This window comes from Culex quinquefasciatus, chromosome 2 (genome assembly GCF_015732765.1).
Source record: "Culex quinquefasciatus strain JHB chromosome 2, VPISU_Cqui_1.0_pri_paternal, whole genome shotgun sequence".
Taxonomy (NCBI): Eukaryota; Metazoa; Arthropoda; class Insecta; order Diptera; family Culicidae; genus Culex; species Culex quinquefasciatus.
In genome coordinates this window covers 149,038,701-149,056,624 of record NC_051862.1, presented here as the reverse complement: position 1 = coordinate 149,056,624, position 17,924 = coordinate 149,038,701, and the positions used below count along the sequence as shown (strand labels likewise).

Genomic DNA, 17,924 nt, shown 5'->3' with positions numbered 1-17,924 from the left:
AGTCAAGCTGTTCATTGATCTTCACACTTATTTAAACCATCGATATTGATGTCCTATACAATTTTGTTGCACAATATTAATTAAAACCAAGATCATAACAACTTACAATAAATTTAAAATTTCCCAAAATTCCCGGGAAATTGGCTGAAATTTTTCCGTTTCCCGGGAAATTTGTAACCCCGGGAAATTGGACGCTCTACCCGAATCCATCGTGTGATCAGTTTTGCAAAAAAAAAAAAATCTCGGATTGTTCTGAACACTTGGCGGTTGAGTCTGCAATTTGCATGCAAAAACAGGCCGATGGTCGAAATTTGAGCCAATTTTTTTCTTCAAATCGTCCTATCCGAAGCACCAACGTATTAATAGACATTGGAAATTTGGAAAGTAGATAGATTGTCCACGTCGTTCAACCGAATCCAGGCTGAGCAAAACCAACTCTTTCCAGGCCATAATCCAAGATGAGACCCATTTCGGTTGCGGTTTCATTGCATCAAAAGCATGGGAATTCCAGTGTGGGCAGCTAAGGCCTTGTGCCTACCAGCAATGGGTCCACGATTCCAGTCAGCGTAGAAGAATGTTTACACCGTCGCATAGGCTAGCCCAGAGTCGCAGCGCAGATTAAATCGCTATTTCGAACGCTAATCTTACCGTGACTTTTTCGTGATTTTCAGCCTGCCAGTCGTTTTCATGGCTCTGGCTGCTGCTGTCTAAGTACAAGTCGTGGAGAGTCGGAAAACCAGAGAGGGACGGGGCCCACGATCTTCGAAATGGGACACCGTTAATCCCAGCTTTTTTTTTACTTCCAGTTCTGGTTAACTCAAACAATTGGTGCGCGGCAGATGTCGTGACCGTTTTGTTGGGCGATGGAAGGGTTGCCTTTCGTTTTAAAGGGCCACGAAGAAATTGTCACTAGTAGTCACGACGCGAGAAAGCGCGAGTCTGTTTGGAAAACGTGATTGTCGATCTAATCGAGCTGAAATTGTAACCGGTCGTTAAGTATCGCGCGTCTCCACGTTACAAAGTCCAAGTCAGCATGAGGGTTTGTATACTTGTGTACTCATTAGAAAGGCTGCGATTTAATTTCCAGCGCTGAAATTCGAAACTCCTCAATCAACTACGAGTAGTCGATTCATTTTCAGCCCTTTCTGTCATGCCGTTGACGGGCACTGCTCGTCAAGAAACGATGTCAAGGCTTTGCCTGTACCCGAGCATGGGTAAATAACAAGGGAAATGCGTAATAATACCTTTCTCTGGTATCAATACCAAATTTTGGTATTCCTGGACCTTTAAAAATTTGTCTTAAGGATTATGCAAGAGCAAAATGTGGTATCATACCAATTTAAGGTATTGTTTTGATATTGCAAAATTGCAGAATTTGTCAATGGTCGAACACCACATTTTGGTATTATTTTGGTATTAAAGTGTTTTACCAAATTCCTCTGAAACTATGGGAAAATTTTGACCAATTTTGACAAAATAATTAATTTTGCGCTAAAATGATGTCTCAAAGCGAATGCTTTCATTGAAAACCGGAAATTTCAAACTTGATTTTAAACATTTTTGATATACCCCCTACAGAAATGACTTGACATTGTGGAAAAATTTCTAAGTCAGGATGCCACATTTTGGTATTATTTTGGTATTGAAAGGTTTCATCAATTTTCTCTGAAACTTTGGATTTTTTTTTTAATTTTTGTCGAGATAATTAATTTTGCGCTAAAATGACTTAAACCCAAAAATGTTAAAGCTGATTTAATTAACACTAATATTTTTTTCAAAAACGTTGAAATTTTTCTAAGTTGGGATAACCAAATACTTTGAAAAACGAGTCAATCAACAGATTATTGAATTTTGGTGAATTTCAATCCAGTTTCATTTTAATAATACTTATTTTTCAATCTTATTATTTTTCAGAAGCTTCAAGAACTTCAAGTACAGCCGTTCATCAATGACAAATGCATTCGGTGTGGTGAAGAATATCACTAAAAACAACATGGAATCATCAGGTGAGTAGATTTGGTTGTTGCATAAGGATCATTTACGTTTTTTTCATTAACTGCAACTGCTGCACTAAAAATGGTATGAAAATAGCAAATTTTGGTATTACTTGTACAAATACCAGCGACCAAAATGTGCTCTTGGTTGCCCAGTAATAGATGGTAAAATACCATGAAATCAAACATGATATTGGTTTGTGGAAGACCACAGGAATACCAAAATATGATTTTCCAAGGGCGCGGGAATACCTAAAATTAAAACAATGACAATACCAAGTTTTGGTATTCAAGCAATGTTCAAAAATCCAGAAGACCTCAACTTGGTATTGAAATGGTTTTATTTTGAGGTATTATTTTACCCTTGGAATAACATGGTTTGGTATTGTTGTGCCCTTCCACATACAAGCTTTTGGTATGATTTCATGGTATTTTACCATCTATTACTGGGCAACCAAGGGCACATTTTGGTCGCTGTTATTTGCCCAAGTAATACCAAAATTTGGTATTCCCGTGTTATTTACCCCTGCTCGGGTAACTGTCTCGCTGCAATCAATTACCCATCATCAGTTGGTGCGCTGGGTTTGGTGTAACGACAATTCTCCTCACCAAAGTTGTTCTCGGTTGATCGATATCAAACATTGAGTCCCGGTTTCGAGTGCCAATCAACGTGTGTCAATCTCGCTGGTGACAATTTTCAATTACATTGATTCCTTTTTGTTTTGTTTTGCACTATTTTATAATTTGATATTCGTTGAAATTCGTGAGTGAGAGAACGCCCAAACTGAAGTCAACAACCTGGCAAAACCAGACAGAGTGGGCGATCTGGAGCAAAACAAAATTTCACTGTTCACATAATTAGCCAAGGCAAATATAGTAATTTGAAAAATTAAGTCCCTCCACTGCTCCATTCAGGGAGGTCGACGGAACCTCAACTCAGCCATGATAGAAAAGGAAGCAAAAATCACACCAATTACGAAAGGGAAACCGCGGCCCCACACGCCACGGAATCTGCAATGTCCAAGCATGCCCAAACGCACGCGGCTTGAGACATTCACACGCCACACAACCTCGGCACGGCACACGTGACTTGAGTTCCCAAATTGGACGACCGCTGTCTAGGATGTTCAGCCGGACGGGTAATTGCATCACAGGAGAACCTCGCTAGTTTGAAGCATTTTAATTCGCCACTTCAACTCAGTCCAACAAGCAAATGCCAAAGTCTCCAACTAACAAGTTCCACCCTGCCTGACTGTCTGGGACAGTGACTACCGTTTCTGTGGCGCGCGTGTTAAGTAATTAGCCTCAAGTCCGTAGTTACCTCGCAAACCAAAGCAGGGTTTTGGAATGTCCAGTCCATACATCCGACCTCCTCAAACGCCTATCCAGACCATACCAGATCATTCAGCGTTCAGAGACCCTGCCAGCGAGATCTGCACTAGTCTCGTCTGACAGCCGGACAGACAGCTGGAATGTGAGCGTGTGCGTGTGCGTGTAGGCATAAATCAAACACGAACGCGTGCTGGTTATTGTTTGACTTTGAACTTGAACGCGTGCGTTCAAGCCTCGCGCAAACGGCGAACACGGAGAAGCTGCTCTCGCCGTAGATCGTCGCAGCATTGCGCGAGCCACCCGTAGACGATCGAGCCATGTGAGAGCATGAAGCTGTTTAAATTATGGCGATTAGTTTGGTTCGTGAGTGTAAGCAAATCCGGATTGGCGAAACTGCTGGGCAGGTTTTACTCGCGAGAAATGAAGTAATTTCGATTGATTTGGAAATCGGTATGAGGAAAGCTGTAATATTTTAATTGTTTTTAAATGGCCACTAAATAAAGAAATGCGATAAGATCGGCACAGGGCATGATTGCGGATTTCTTTGGTTGACGAGGCTAAAAAAATATATTTACAGAGTTTTTTTAAAATGGCCAATGCAAATATAAATTCAAGTTTTGTCGCAGCGCCTGCACCCCCTTCAAATGTCTTTGCTGATTCTGGGAAAATTTACATAACCAACAAATTTTTAAGAAAATCAAAATTATAATCCTGATTTTAATTTTTGTGTTTTTTTTTTAATTATTATTTTTTTATTAATTTAAAACGTTATCCATCGATTCCTTTAACCCAAATAACCAATTTTGCACTATTAGTTTCTTGATACAATTCTCCCAGGGGGGTGACATCTATATCTCACTACAGGCAGCTCGCTCGCAGCCAACACAAGCTGTCAACTTCGGCACCAGAACAAAAGGGAGTTGTCAATTTCGGCGCCAGCACAAAAGAACAGCTGTTCGTTACGGAACCAAAACAAAGCAACTGCGCACTGTAAAAAAAAGTACAAAAACTGCAGGCATAAAATGGAAATAATGTAATTATTGTTTTTATGTAAAATTTTACCGCAATGAACGTTTAAAAGTTAGTGTATGTTTTTGAGGTGTTTTCTATCAATTTGTTTGTAAAATAAACTACTAAAGTTGGGATTATTTAGCACACATCGGGCCGATGACCTCATTTAAAGTTGCACTTTTATCACATGAAACGTTTAACTTAACTACTGTGTAAATTGACTTTTACTACAGTATTTCTTATAACAAAAATTGAATTAATAATAAAAAAAATGTTTTCACTGTGCGCAGTTTGCGCGCGTTATCAATCTCAATCACCCAAAATGGCGGCCTTTAGCATCCCCCTGAATTCTCCATACAAATTTGGGGCCTGTCCATAGCAAAGCGCTATGAAAACACTCCAAAATCTTTAATTCGATAAGGTTTGGTTTTCCGCAAACTTGTAACTCGACTCGATTTTGACAAACTTCACTCTCTCGATTTTTTTCATTTTAAAATGCTTCAGTAAACAAAAAGTGCCAACTTTTGAGCTATAGGGTATGACTAGAGGGAGATGATTCTCGAGATTTTCAATTTCTCGGGAATCGAGAGTTCAATTTGGCCATTTCCCGGATATTCCTGGGCCCGAAAGTTTTTTTTTGACTATGCCAATAGTGTCATTTTTATCAAGCTTTTTAAGACTCAAAATGGTAGTTTAAAAAGATTCCAAAAGTTAATTCACACTGAGTGATTTTTCAAAAATTGCACCAACTTGTTGCATGATCTTGTTATAAGGTTTTTGAAAAAACAACTAATAAAGCCAAGTATAATTTCCTAGTTTACGGATTTTTGCAATATGATAAACGACGTCTCAAAATAACAAATTAAACTAGTTTTATTTTTAATTTTTAAGGTCAACTGTAAATACTCATTGAAGAAATATTTACAGTTAACAGGAAAACAGACTGTTCATAAACAAACTAGATTATGAAGATTGCTATACTCGAGAGAAGATATGGAAATTGAAATTAACTTGAAAACGCTTTTCCCTCTTAGAAATAATTAAAGAAATATTGTTTTGAAAATAAAACATTAGATTTCATTTCTGGGGTGTAACTACTATGTATTTTTTAAGGTAAATTTTGGGGTCCACTTTTTTTGGCTTCTCTCAATTACAGTCAATTATACACACAATTGAAGAATTTTCTCAGCTCTTCGAAAACATTTTTTGCAAAAATGAACACAGAAGAACACCATTTTGTTTTTTATTCAGTAAAAAATGTTTTTTTGCTAAAAGTGTTTTTTTTTAAATAGTCATAAAATCTTTGTGTTCAGAATATTTAATATGTTTTCAAGCTTAAGATCATAGAATTAGCTCAATAGTATTAATTGGTGATAATCTAAACTTTAAACTTAACAAGGATGACAGTTTTTAAATAGTTTAAAAGAAATTAAAAATGTTTGTTTTTGTTATTTGTTGTGCTTAGGATTTTTAATTCCAATATGATTCAAATTTAAAAAGTTTTTCACAAATATATATTTCATTAAAAATCCAAAATCGATTGTCCAAATTTTACTTCGGACAATCGAATCACTAATTATTTTTTTCGTTTTCTTATTTTTGATTGTTTAGTTTAAGTATAACCCCTTAATTACTCTAAAGCGATTCAAAATTTTTAAATACAAGATGGCGACCAAAATGGCTGTGCTGAAATATTGAAAATATGAATTTTTCAATTTAATAGGCAATCAACAATTCAAATTTGACTAAAAGGAGGTCGCAGAACTTTAATTATATGTTAAAAGTAAAAAATAAATAAATAAAAATTAAGAAAAAATACATTTATTTGTTCATGGTTTGATTATCCGAAGTTCCATACAAAAATTCGGATAATCGAACTTCGGATAATCGATACTTCGGATAATCGAGTCTGAACTGTACATAATTTTTTAAATTACATAACTGGAAAAGCTTGCAAAATTTCTTTGAAAATGTCTGTATAAACAAGAAGCTACAACAAATAAAATGATACCAGTCTATGTAGAATTTTAGATTTGTTTTGAATTTCAAGTTTTATATAATAAATATTTTACAAATTACCTTAGAATTACTACTACCAACTGGGGACTGCAGTCTGAATAGGTACAGGAGATTTTAGAGCAGTAAATTTGAAAACCGAGGTACAAATTGTTTTGTTATTTTCCTGTTTTAACCGAACGAATTCAATAAAATGCTTAAATAGGTACACAGAAAAAATGATGGTAATATTCATCAGGGAATGGTGGATGATTTTGTGTCTAAAAAAATGTGTGATATTTCATCAGGAAGTGGTAAATTTTTATCAGATTTTTGAAAATATTCATCAGGTTCACATTTTTAATCGTTACATTTCTTCTGATTTGCATAAGATGCCGGTGTTTGATGAAAAATAATTTAATATTATATTTTTTCAAATTCAATATTGGAAACCTACGTAAATATCCAGTTTTTAAAAAATATCATAAAAAGCGGATCATAAATTTAAACAATTTTCCCAAATAAACCAAACTATGCTGACATATGCCGAATACAAATTTTATTGCTTTAAAATTTGTATCGGTTAATCGATTTATTGTGATTACTATGTATGTAGACCATAATTGTTTTTTTTTTTTAATTTCGGGAATTCCCGTGACAAATTATAAAAAAATCCCGGGATTCGGGAATTCCCGGTAATTCCCGGGATGGACGCACCAGCTTAATGTTTTAATATTCATTGCCAAGAACGCGTAGTATCGATTGCAAACTACTAAAACTACAATCTATATTTAACGTTTTTCTATATTTATTTCTACACAAAAATCCAATAAGGCATTTTTTGCATAATTTGCCTTTTTTAAACCTATTTGTGCTTTAGTTAATTAATATTGCTGTTCAGCTCAGATTTAATTTAGTTTCAGACCATTACTGAAATTGTTATCGTAGAGCTGAATTTGAATTATAATGTTACAAAAGATAGCAAGTCTTTAATGCTCACACAACACACCCTACTAAAAATTGTCGATAAACATTGAACTTGAGTGCTGTTCAAACAATGTAATATGCAATCAGAGCGTTTTTTAAAAGCATGCCACTGCGCTTAGTTACACTACTTTTCCGTTGTTTACCTAGCCAATCTGTTTCGTTACGTTGCGTTTATCGATCGGTACTGAATCACAGCACTGTTTTGAAGTACCTATCATAGTTTTGTGATATCAGAGTGTGTCAATATCATGCTGAAAGCTTTTTTAATGGATGGAACTATGAAAGGTTTTAGTATCAGATTGGAATCAATCTCATTTTAGTGATTTTATACGATTTATAGGAAATTTAAAGCGTGAACCATGAGATGTTAAAATTCTTATTAAAATCGATTTAATTCAGATTCTTTTCACATTTCACTCATTTGAGCATCTCGTGACCATAACTAAGTCCATTAGCCGGTTTCTAATCGATCATTTTTATTCGCTAGTTCACCAATGAATGCACCGCCCGACACGACCATCATCATCTGGTTGGGAAGTGGGTTTCGGGTGCCACCCGAGTACCTCGAATTGAATGGGAAAAACTTTTCCCATCGCGTTGAATTGTAAAGCAGCTGAAACTGAGATGAGCACGCTTTCTGTGACTGGATGATTTTTACACTAGTTTACAGAATTAGTGAAAGTTTATTGTTTTTTGATTGATCATGTTTTTTTTTGTTTGAGCTAATATGATTATTTCTGTTTTTGACTGTTTCATTATTTTTTTTCTGAGAGCTTGGATATTGTTTTGATATATGAAATCATTATTTAAAATCATGGAAATCATTTTTTAAATTTACTATTCGTTTTTTATTTGTTTCAAAACATTGCATACCAGTGTAATTTCACGTGGGCTCGTAAACCGATTGCGGCTTCCATGCACACACGCGGTAAAACAATGCCGTGGGTGGAAGTGTGTGTGTGTGGGTGCGTACAACCGACCACCATAAAACATTTAACGATTTACGCGCTGCTTGCACGATGCAGTTAAAAAGGCATGCCAAATGGAAGTTTATTTAATACTGGAAAGTCCCCTTTCTGCGTGTGTTTGTTTGTTATGCGTGTGTGTTTAAATGTTTGAACAACGAGATGAAGTTTGAGTTGACGGCCTAATTACAGGGAGCGAAAATGTGGAGTAATTAGAGATAGCTGGTTGGCACTGGCGGGGAGGAGGGAAGCTAAAGTCGGTGAAAAGTACACTTATTTAGTAGGTGAGATCAGGTTTTCCGTGCACAGCAGACATCAACAGGGTGGGAAAAACAATGGTAAGGGAAATCTGCAATAATGGTTGTGTTCGAAAGTTGAAACCGTATTGGTTTTAAAAGGTCAGATTCACAGCACGCAAACATTATGGGGGTAATAGCGGTATGCAGGGCACTTAAAGTGATAAGAAATGTAAACGAATGTGGGAGCCATTCTCTGGAAAATCATTTCATCTTATCAGAATGTGTTTAGTCAATTCACCATTCAAATCAAAATTACAGTCGACTCTCTGGTTGTCAATATCCAAGGGACCGTCGAGGAAGAGAATCAGAACGATTACAGAACGATGCAAAATGAAGACTCGATTGAAAATATATATACCCAGCTATGGGAGAGAATCATGGCAACGTCCATCAAACAAAAACAAACTAATGTCAAACACCCTTCAAAGCTTCGTTTCACAAAGAAAAATGTCTATGCAAGCCATGAGATAGTGACAATATTGACAACCGGAAGAGATTTTTAAAGCAAACAGAATCCAAGGGACCGTCGAGGAAGAGATCATTCAAGCAAGGGAATATATCGAGGAATGAAGATAATTGAAGTATGCAAAATGAAGAGACATTTTTCATTTTCATTTTCTTTATTAGAAGGTGGACAAAAGCCCCCTTGAGATGTGTCTAGCATATTCCAAGACACTCTCTCAAAGAGGCACAAAACCACCTCGTCTTTTCGCATCAACAAGTACACAAAACTCAAATGATACAAGACGGGTTACTTTAAAACTAACTCAATAAATTAACAAAAATATCACAGTGTTCTAATATCTACGTGTGTATTGTCAGGAAGGGACTTGAGGAAATTAAGGAAACGGATTTTGATTTTGTCGCGGGGCAGGTCAAAGTCGAAATGGTCAGAGCACAAGTTAAAAATACGACACATACTAGAAACTGGTTCGTTATGTCCGTAATTAGTCAGAGCTCGGCGAACCGTCAAAAAAGAGTGGTTGCGAAGTACACGCCGGCGGGTGTTAATATTGATCAGTTGCAAAACAGCGGGACAATCAATGGACGACTGCAGGAGGTCAGCTACAAACACTGCCTTTGCAACATCACGTCTTACCGAGAGAGGATCAAGGTTTAGCATTTTGCAACGCTCAGCATAGCTCGGAGGATTTAAAGGATCAGGCAAGGTGATGTGACGTTGGGCATATTTGACGAACTTTCGCTGCACCGACTCCACGCGTTGAATGGCGTTCTGGTAGAAGGGAGCCCAAACCGTGGAACAGTACTCGAGCGTAGAACGAACCAGCGAGCAATAAAGAGCTTTGAGACAGCCTAAATCTCGAAAATGCTTAGCTATCCTAAAGACGAATCCTAATGTTTTGGAAGCTTTGGAAACCATATACGTAATATGGTCAGTAAACGTCATTTTGCTATCCAGCATCACGCCTAAATCTTTCACACAGGACGTCCTAGGTATGGTGGTGTTTGAAAGAGTATAGTCAAAGGAAATTTTGTTGCGTTTGCGGGTGAAAGTGATTGCTGAACACTTAGTTGCATTTAGAACCATTCTGTTATCGGAGCACCAGTTGGCAAACCGGTTGAGCTGCTCTTGAAGAGCTGTCTTGAAGACTGAAGAATTCATCGATAGATGGAGAATTATTGATATCGTGAAGATCGACAGCCAGAGAGTCGACTGTATATTGAAAATACACTCAACCCCCGGTGATTGGTCACTTTTTCGTTTGACACTTTTTTAATTTGTATCCCGTTGGTTGGTCAACGTCAGACTTAAAAGTGACGAACTTACACTTTTTGCATGGCGCTCACGCATACTATCAAAACAAACGTTTTGTAGTGTGTGTGAACTCCGTGTAATAGGGATGTCAAACTAAAAATTGACCCCGTACGTTTGACAACAGTTTGTGTCAAACCATAGGGGTTTGAGTGCATTTTATTGAAAAAGTGCCAAAAAGTCCAACTTAGGCCGAATAGGCCGTTTTGTTATTCAAGAATGACAGGAGTACTTTCACAACGGGATTGCAAAAAAAAAGTTACGTGACTCGTTAATTATGGTAAGGTTGCTAGATCTTTATAATAAAGGTCTTTTGATTGCGTACCTAACGATGGGCCCCAAGTTACATCCGACCATAATTTTTAAATAATATTTGAGATCCGGCTTCAGAAAAGTGTATAATTTCTACTTCAGTGCTCAATAACTTTTGAAAAGCGTTTTCAACTGAAATCGAGTGATAAATAGTTCAATAAGAAGTGAGCAAGTAAATTTCTATCAAAAGTTATGCAAAATAATAGTGAAAATCAGCTAATTGGATGGAGTTAGGAGCGTGAGCTTAACCTGCCAAACATACGAGAATTTCCCCTACCTAAAGTGAAAGTTTTTTTTCGATTTAAAAAAAAGTTCATCGATACTTCGATATTTTGAAAACTAATGATTGCAAAACAACTGGGGATGTGTAAAATGCGTTTGAAAACTCTTTTTTCATTAAAATGTTTTGCTATTATTTTTTTTCCGACTTTGGCCAGAGTTGAGGGACATAAACTTCAAAAAATATTTGGTATGGCCATATTTATAAAAGTCCAATGTGGAATAACTTATAAAATCACACGATTCGTGAAAAAACCCTATTCATTCAAATTTTGAAAAAGAGCGAAAGAGCCGTTCAAAAGAGCGGCTCTTTTTAAAGAGCGAACGAAAATGAGCGGCTCCTAAAAAAGAGCGGTTTTGCCCACCTCTACCCTTTTGACTAACTTTAGACTTAAGCATAAGCCTTAGGCGTCATCCATAAAGTACGTACGCTTCTAGGGGGAGAGGGAGGGGGGTTACCGTTGGTGTGACAAGATTGGGGAGGGGGGTTTGCTAGACTGTGACGTCACGCTAGTTTTTTATGAATGCATAATATAAATTCGAATTGTGTACAATTAAATGTGTTTGGCCGACTGTTGCGTGACATACTTTATGGATGACGCCTTGTTATTAATAAAGAGGAATTATGTGTTTACTGGATATTTTTGAATTTTTCTTAACTTTATCGTTTTTTTTGCCTATTTCAGCTTGAATAATTCAGAAAATAAAACTTCCATTTTTTTTGTTTAAATTATAAAATGTTTGCCAGCTGAGTTATAACTACTGTATAAATCTGAATTTTGTTTGAAATTTTGTTAAAGTCGGTTGATTCAGTATATCGGTTTCTTTGAAGTTGACTATAATTTTGAGAGATTGGTGATGTTCTGTTACTGTTCTGTGATTATTTTTTTTTCAATTCAAACTTTTTTTTCGGTAAAAAATGATGAGATAAATTTAATAGTCAGATAAATTTAAAAGTTCTAAGATTAAATATTCACAGAAAAAAAAATCCAATTCCAACATCAAATTTTGCAGAGAATTCTTCGCATATTGATTCATTCATACGGTATCCGTTACTTCCTAGAATAGAGATATGTACCTGCATGTGGTTCACCTCGCACGGCAATCAATTGATCGTTCGTTTGTTTCTTCTTCCTCCCGCAGGTGTCGAATGGAACGGCCGCCTCGTCCTCCGACACGATGAACGACGACAACTATTCGACCACGACGGAGCTGCTCCGCATCCCGGACCAAACCAGCTCGGACGGAGACGATCGCAGCAGCGTAATCGTACAGCTGAAGGCGGGCTCCTCGGCCACCCTTCCGGCCGGGATCGGTGGCAAGAAACGTCGAACTGCTGCCACCGGCGCCGGCGTCACCGCCCTGGACGGGGTCATCAGCACCAAGAACCACCTGAAGCTAGTCAGCAAGGAGCTCGAGTGGGAGCGTCGCTTCCGGGACGATCAGCTGTCGCGGATACTGAAGGCGCTGATCTACTTCGAGGCGCGACTCCAGAGCGAACACAAAGCCATCCGGCAGCAGCTGCACGAGAAGGATGATGTCATCAACCGGCAGAGCGACACGATCAACCGGATGAAGCGGAAGCTGGGCGAGGACAGCGGGGACGGTGGTGAGCTGCCCGAGGTAGCGCAGTTTTGTCCGCGGTGTCGCAAGAACTACTACGGAGTGGAGTTCCGATGTAGCGGAACGCAGACGGCGGAGTACCGGGAGGATGGCCGGGAGAGTGTGAATACGGGTAAGAGGGTAGTTGATTTAATTTTTGGAGAAGATAGCTTGAAATCTTGCTATTTCTAATTTCAGAGAACCTCTCGCTGAACAGTGTCGAGTACGCCTCGTCGAGCGAGGACCAGGACTCGTCGCTGTACGTGCTGCGCGCCAACTCGTTCAAGGACGCGCGACGGAGCCGCAAGTACACCAGCAAGCGCTCCTACCAGGGCTACTCGCGGCCATCGCGGCAGTGCAGCTTCAAGAGTACGGCGAGTAGCGCCAGCAATATGGGCGTCGGCAGCGGAAAGCCGCCGATTGACGGGATGGCCGGTGGTGGCGCCGAGTGCAACGAAACTTACGAAAACATCGAACCAAATACGAATGTGCCTAAAATTGTGATTTACGAGAATTATGAGAGCGATAAGGAGAACAAGGAGGCCGGGAATAACTACGACGTGGTGGAGCCGAGCTATTCGAACCGGATGGACTCGATGCACGGGATAAAGGGGGCGCGCTGTCCGAGGATTCTGGAGGACGGGACGGAAACGGACGGGGCGCGGACGGATGGGGAAGACGGAGAGTACAACACGCGGAAGTACACCGAGGGGATGGAGATGAAGCAGACGATCGAGACGAATGACGATTGGTACGCGAGTGCGAGCGACATGGAGGACTCGGACACGGCGCTGGGGAAGCCGTACAGCAACGCGGCGGTCAATCCGGTGCTGGAATGTGTGAACCAGGTGGGTGGAGTTGTACGAGTTGCTCTGTGGAATGTAGATTGATTGATCCTTTTTCTTTTTAGATACTTCTCCAGCAATCGATGGATGGCTTTGGAGAGACCAACAAAGACCCGTCGTCCAGCAACGCCGAGGACGATTTGTACATTAAGGCACAGGAACCGCCGAAGGAACCTTCCGCGGTGCGTTCGAAGCGGGTCCACTTTTCCACCCAGAACAGCATGGTGCAGGTTCCTCGGATCAACCTGCAGCCATCGCCGGCGCCTCGCAAGGACGACAAAGCCTCACCAACGTACGAGATCCAGAGCATCTACAGCAACGAGTACGAACCAATTGGCTCGGAGCAGAACTCGTACTCGAACTATTACGTGGACATGGAATCGAAGCTGGGCTCGGAGGATCGCGAGCGAGAGCTGGCCGCAGCGGAGAAGCGCAAGGTTCCGCCGGCACTGCCACCAAAGCCGGCGAACCTGCTGAAGTTGCAACAAATCTCGAAGCAGCAGCGACTAGTACAAATCAACAAGACGTCCGTGGCGAAGAGTTGTGCCAGCGATATAGCAGAGTCCGAGCCGGATTACTGCTCGATCAGCGAGATTCAGGACTCGGTCAAGTGTGTTCAGATCGTGGCGGAGATCCACAAGGAGGCTTGCGAGGATGACTACTCGGTGGTGGACGAGGAGATGGAGGAGGATGTGGAGAGCAAGAAGAGTGCCGATCCGGAGGAGTCGTTTGCCGACGTGCCGAAGCTGCCGAACGTGGCGGAGATCGTTCCGCCGAAGAAGGAAAGCGGAGGGAAGTTCATCAGTCAGGACAATTACATAACCAAGTCGAATGGGGGAACGCCGGTGAAGGTTACGCCGACGAAGAAGGACGGCGAGTTTCGAGAGCAGCTGTCGGAGATCATCGCCGAGATCAACAAGCAATCGCCAGCGATAAGGAACGCCTCGAAGAAGCACGTTCCGGTGAAAGACCATGGAATGGGCTTCCGGAACGCAAGCAACATCCCAACGCTCGGTTTCCAGTCCAAGCTGAAACCAGTTGATAACATGAGTTTCCTCAGCAAAATGAACTCCGGATCGGTGTCGAACCTCAGCTTGAACGCCAAGATAAACGGTTCGTTACCCAAGCCAGCTCGACCGCTCGCTCTCAAGTCAAACCTGCAGCTGAAACCTCTCAGTACAAGCCTGAACTCGTCGGGCAACCTGAACTCGCTCGTGCCGGGCAGCCCCAGCAAGACGGGCACGTTCATACCAAATCTAAGGTCACCCAGCTCGCAAAACGGTCACTCCCCTACCAAAACATCTCCACTCAAAAAGCCGGCACCGGTTATCATCGCCGAAGACAGCAAATTACCCATTCAAGCAGAGTTTGATTGGTATAATTTGGACGCCGAGTACGGTAAGTCTAACAACCAGCCCGACATCATCATCGAGGCGGATCCGGTGCCACCGGGCGACGAACCACCGCTAGAAACCGACGATAAACTCGAAGAAGACTCCGCCAACGGGCACAGCTCCGAAGCCAGCGGCAGTGACCTGGAGAACGTCGAGTACAACCTGGACGAGGCGTACAAAACGCTGGCACCGCTCGTGCAACCTCCGGACATCATCCAGCAGAAGACCAGCCCGCCCATGACCCCGCCCAAGAACGGCAAGATCCCGTACAACAGCCTCTCCTTCAAGGAGCTGATGGCGCTCAACGAAACGCCCAAGATCGAGAAGATCAGCGCGGCCGCGACGGACGCCGCCAACGGGAACTACGAGCACTTCCTGGACGATTCCGGCCTCTGCTCCAAGCCGATCATCCTGCCCCGCAAGAAGCGCGTCTACTACTCGGGACCGTTCGTCTAAACTGCCTTTCTTTTTACGCTCTTAAGATGTTACATTAGTTGTTAGTATTACCCAGTGCCGATCAGCGGACGCGATAAGGTTCGCAAATCACGTAATTGGCGTGAAATTAGTTCAGTAGCTCAATGAAATGTCTCCCTCCCGGCCCGGCCCGATGTACATATAAAGAGAGAAAACCCAATTTGTAATTCAATCTCCATATTTACTGCGCGCGTGTGACGCTGCGGAGCGCAAAATTCCAAAAGTCCTAATTTGCATACACGCGGCGGCGCTGATTTGGGTTGCCGAATAGCATCACGGCGCGGTGGCCTTGACAGGTATGCGACCACGTGTGGCTATCCACGACCAGAATGAGGCATCGAGTAATTAGGATTAACTCGGTTGTGTGGGTTTCGAGTGAGGAGGGGCATTATTTGCCATTTCAATTATGTTGCGGGGAGGTTCGCACTGGTTGGGACGTTACTGTCCTGGAAAATTGAATTCATTTTTTTGGGATTTATGTAGAATGCGGTGGAGATAATGTGGTTGATGGCGATAATTTGACGCAGAAGTTGCGATTGGCAGATATTATTAATGCAGACTGCATCTGGTGGCCGATCTGATTGAACTTAATGCAATTCTTTCCAAACTGGTATTTTTGCATTCAGATTGTTAGTGTTCCAGATAATCCCATCAGCATTCGCGTCTCTTTTTAAATAAATTAGATTTCATGAATATTCTGTCCTACTTTTTGCCTTAATGTTGATTTTCCGCATGTTCAGACGGTCATTTTAAGCCATTATTGTTTTAGGAAAAATAGACTTTTCTTGCTTTATGCATGTAATGATTGCTAAAAATTCTCCCTCTTGACTCGCCAGCACAAATCGGATGCGATGCAAATCTGATCTGATTCACACCGTTTGTCACTACCACACCAATTGCTGCTGAAGACTCTCTTTTCTGCTCTCTTTCTCTCACTCTGATCGGTTGATATGCGATTTGCTCAATCAGGCCGATGACGCCGATGTCGCTCCAAGATAGATAATTTGATAATTTGAAATAGTCTATGTAGAGCGTCCAATTTCCCGTCCCGGGAAAAAAATTCCCGGGAATTCCCGGGATTTCCCGTTAAAAAATATTTCCCGTTTCCCGGGAAATTTATAAATTTCCCGGGAATTCCCGAAATTCAAGCGGAAGTATACATTTTATTAATATTTTTGGATCCATTATTTTAAAAAAATGCTCTAGAAAATGGAGAAACTAAATTTAATATCATGATTTATTTCTGATAATATTGGTTTCTGAAGCAACTGGAAATAGACCTAGCTTAATGAAAATAAGCAATACGAATAGTTTACGTTTTTGTTTACCATGATTAAATTAGATGAAAATTGAATTGGTATCATTGAATATTTCAAATAGGTTTTTGCAAGAAGAATTACTTCAATTCGTTCAAAAAATTTTATTATATAGCACTGATGCAACAATGGGTGTTAGAAGGTTTAACCTGAAAAAAAAAAAATAAAATCGAAGAGTGGTAGTGGGATGATGACAATTTATCGTATAATTTAAATCATGTTTTCGTTTTATAAAAATACGTTTAACAGAAGTCAATTTTAAACCTGAAAACCAAAAGGAAAAAAAAACATTAAAAAATCATTAAAAAACAACTTTGTATTGTTTAAGAGGTGCACGAAAAATGCAAACATGTTTTAAAAACTTGCTCCAAATATTTGAAAACATTGAGTTGTTTGAAGTAAAACAAACAAGAGAAATTAGATTTTTAAGGAAAAACTTAAAAGTTTAACCATTTGGTTCAAGAGCTGCTGACATCAGTATAACTTGGTTTAGAGAAGTTATTTGTTATGAAGAAATAATTTCTGAATGATTATATTCGTTTCAACTTAATGTGTCAAACCATACATTCTCAAACTGGTCACAGAGGCAACTTTAATAAAGTAAAGATTGCGGCATCGATTCATTTTACTTACTGTCCAAACACTTTGATAAAAAAATACTATTCAATAAAAATACAAGAGATCATTTTTTGATTTATTGTACGATTTGAGCTTAAAAAATTAGAAAAATATACATTTTCTTGTAGTTGTATGAATTTTTACATGCAGTCAAGCTATTAGTTGATCTTTACACTCATTTTAACAATCAAAGTCGCTGTCCTATTCAATTTTAGTGCAAAATATGATTCAGAACTATGATTAGAGCAATTTTCAATAATTTTAAAATTTCCCGGGAATTCCCGGGATTTCCCGGGAAATCGGTTAAAAATTTCCCGTTTCCCGGGAAATTGGTAACCCCGGGAAATTGGACGCTCTAAGTCTATGTTTTAAATTAAATTAAACGACTTTAGATTTAGTTTCTAACTAAGGTGATTTTACCTTAAGAATCGTGCATAAACCACGTGTCCATCAAATTTGAAATGTTCAATCCCCCCTCCCAGGCATGGATTTTTCTCCATACCAAATTTTATCTTTTTGTATGAAGCATGTATTTGCCATGACAAATGACAAATTTCGTGAATTCCTTTGCCCACTCCGTCCGTCTACCCGACTCAAAGTCATTCAAAACTAGACATAAAATACGAACCGCTCAAATATGTTTCTATAAAAATTGACAAATTCCAAAATGTTATAGACATTTTAAACATAAAAAAAAATCTAAAGGAGGAAATAGACTATGACAGTT

The 17,924-nt window shown here is 39.9% G+C and overlaps 1 protein-coding gene across 3 annotated transcripts in view; it reads left to right on the top strand.

Moving 5' to 3' along the window:
• LOC6038925 overlaps positions 1-16,334 on the top strand; it is a 91,082-nt gene extending 74,748 nt beyond the window's left edge. For all 3 annotated transcript variants that reach the window (XM_038253268.1, XM_038253270.1, XM_038253271.1), the window contains 3 exons: positions 12,092-12,683; positions 12,749-13,398; positions 13,461-16,334. In XM_038253268.1, the coding sequence (XP_038109196.1) occupies positions 12,092-12,683; positions 12,749-13,398; positions 13,461-15,245 (3,027 nt within the window). In that variant the 3' untranslated portion in view covers positions 15,246-16,334. The remainder of the gene's footprint in view (positions 1-12,091; positions 12,684-12,748; positions 13,399-13,460) is intronic.
• Positions 16,335-17,924: the final 1,590 nt, after the last annotated feature.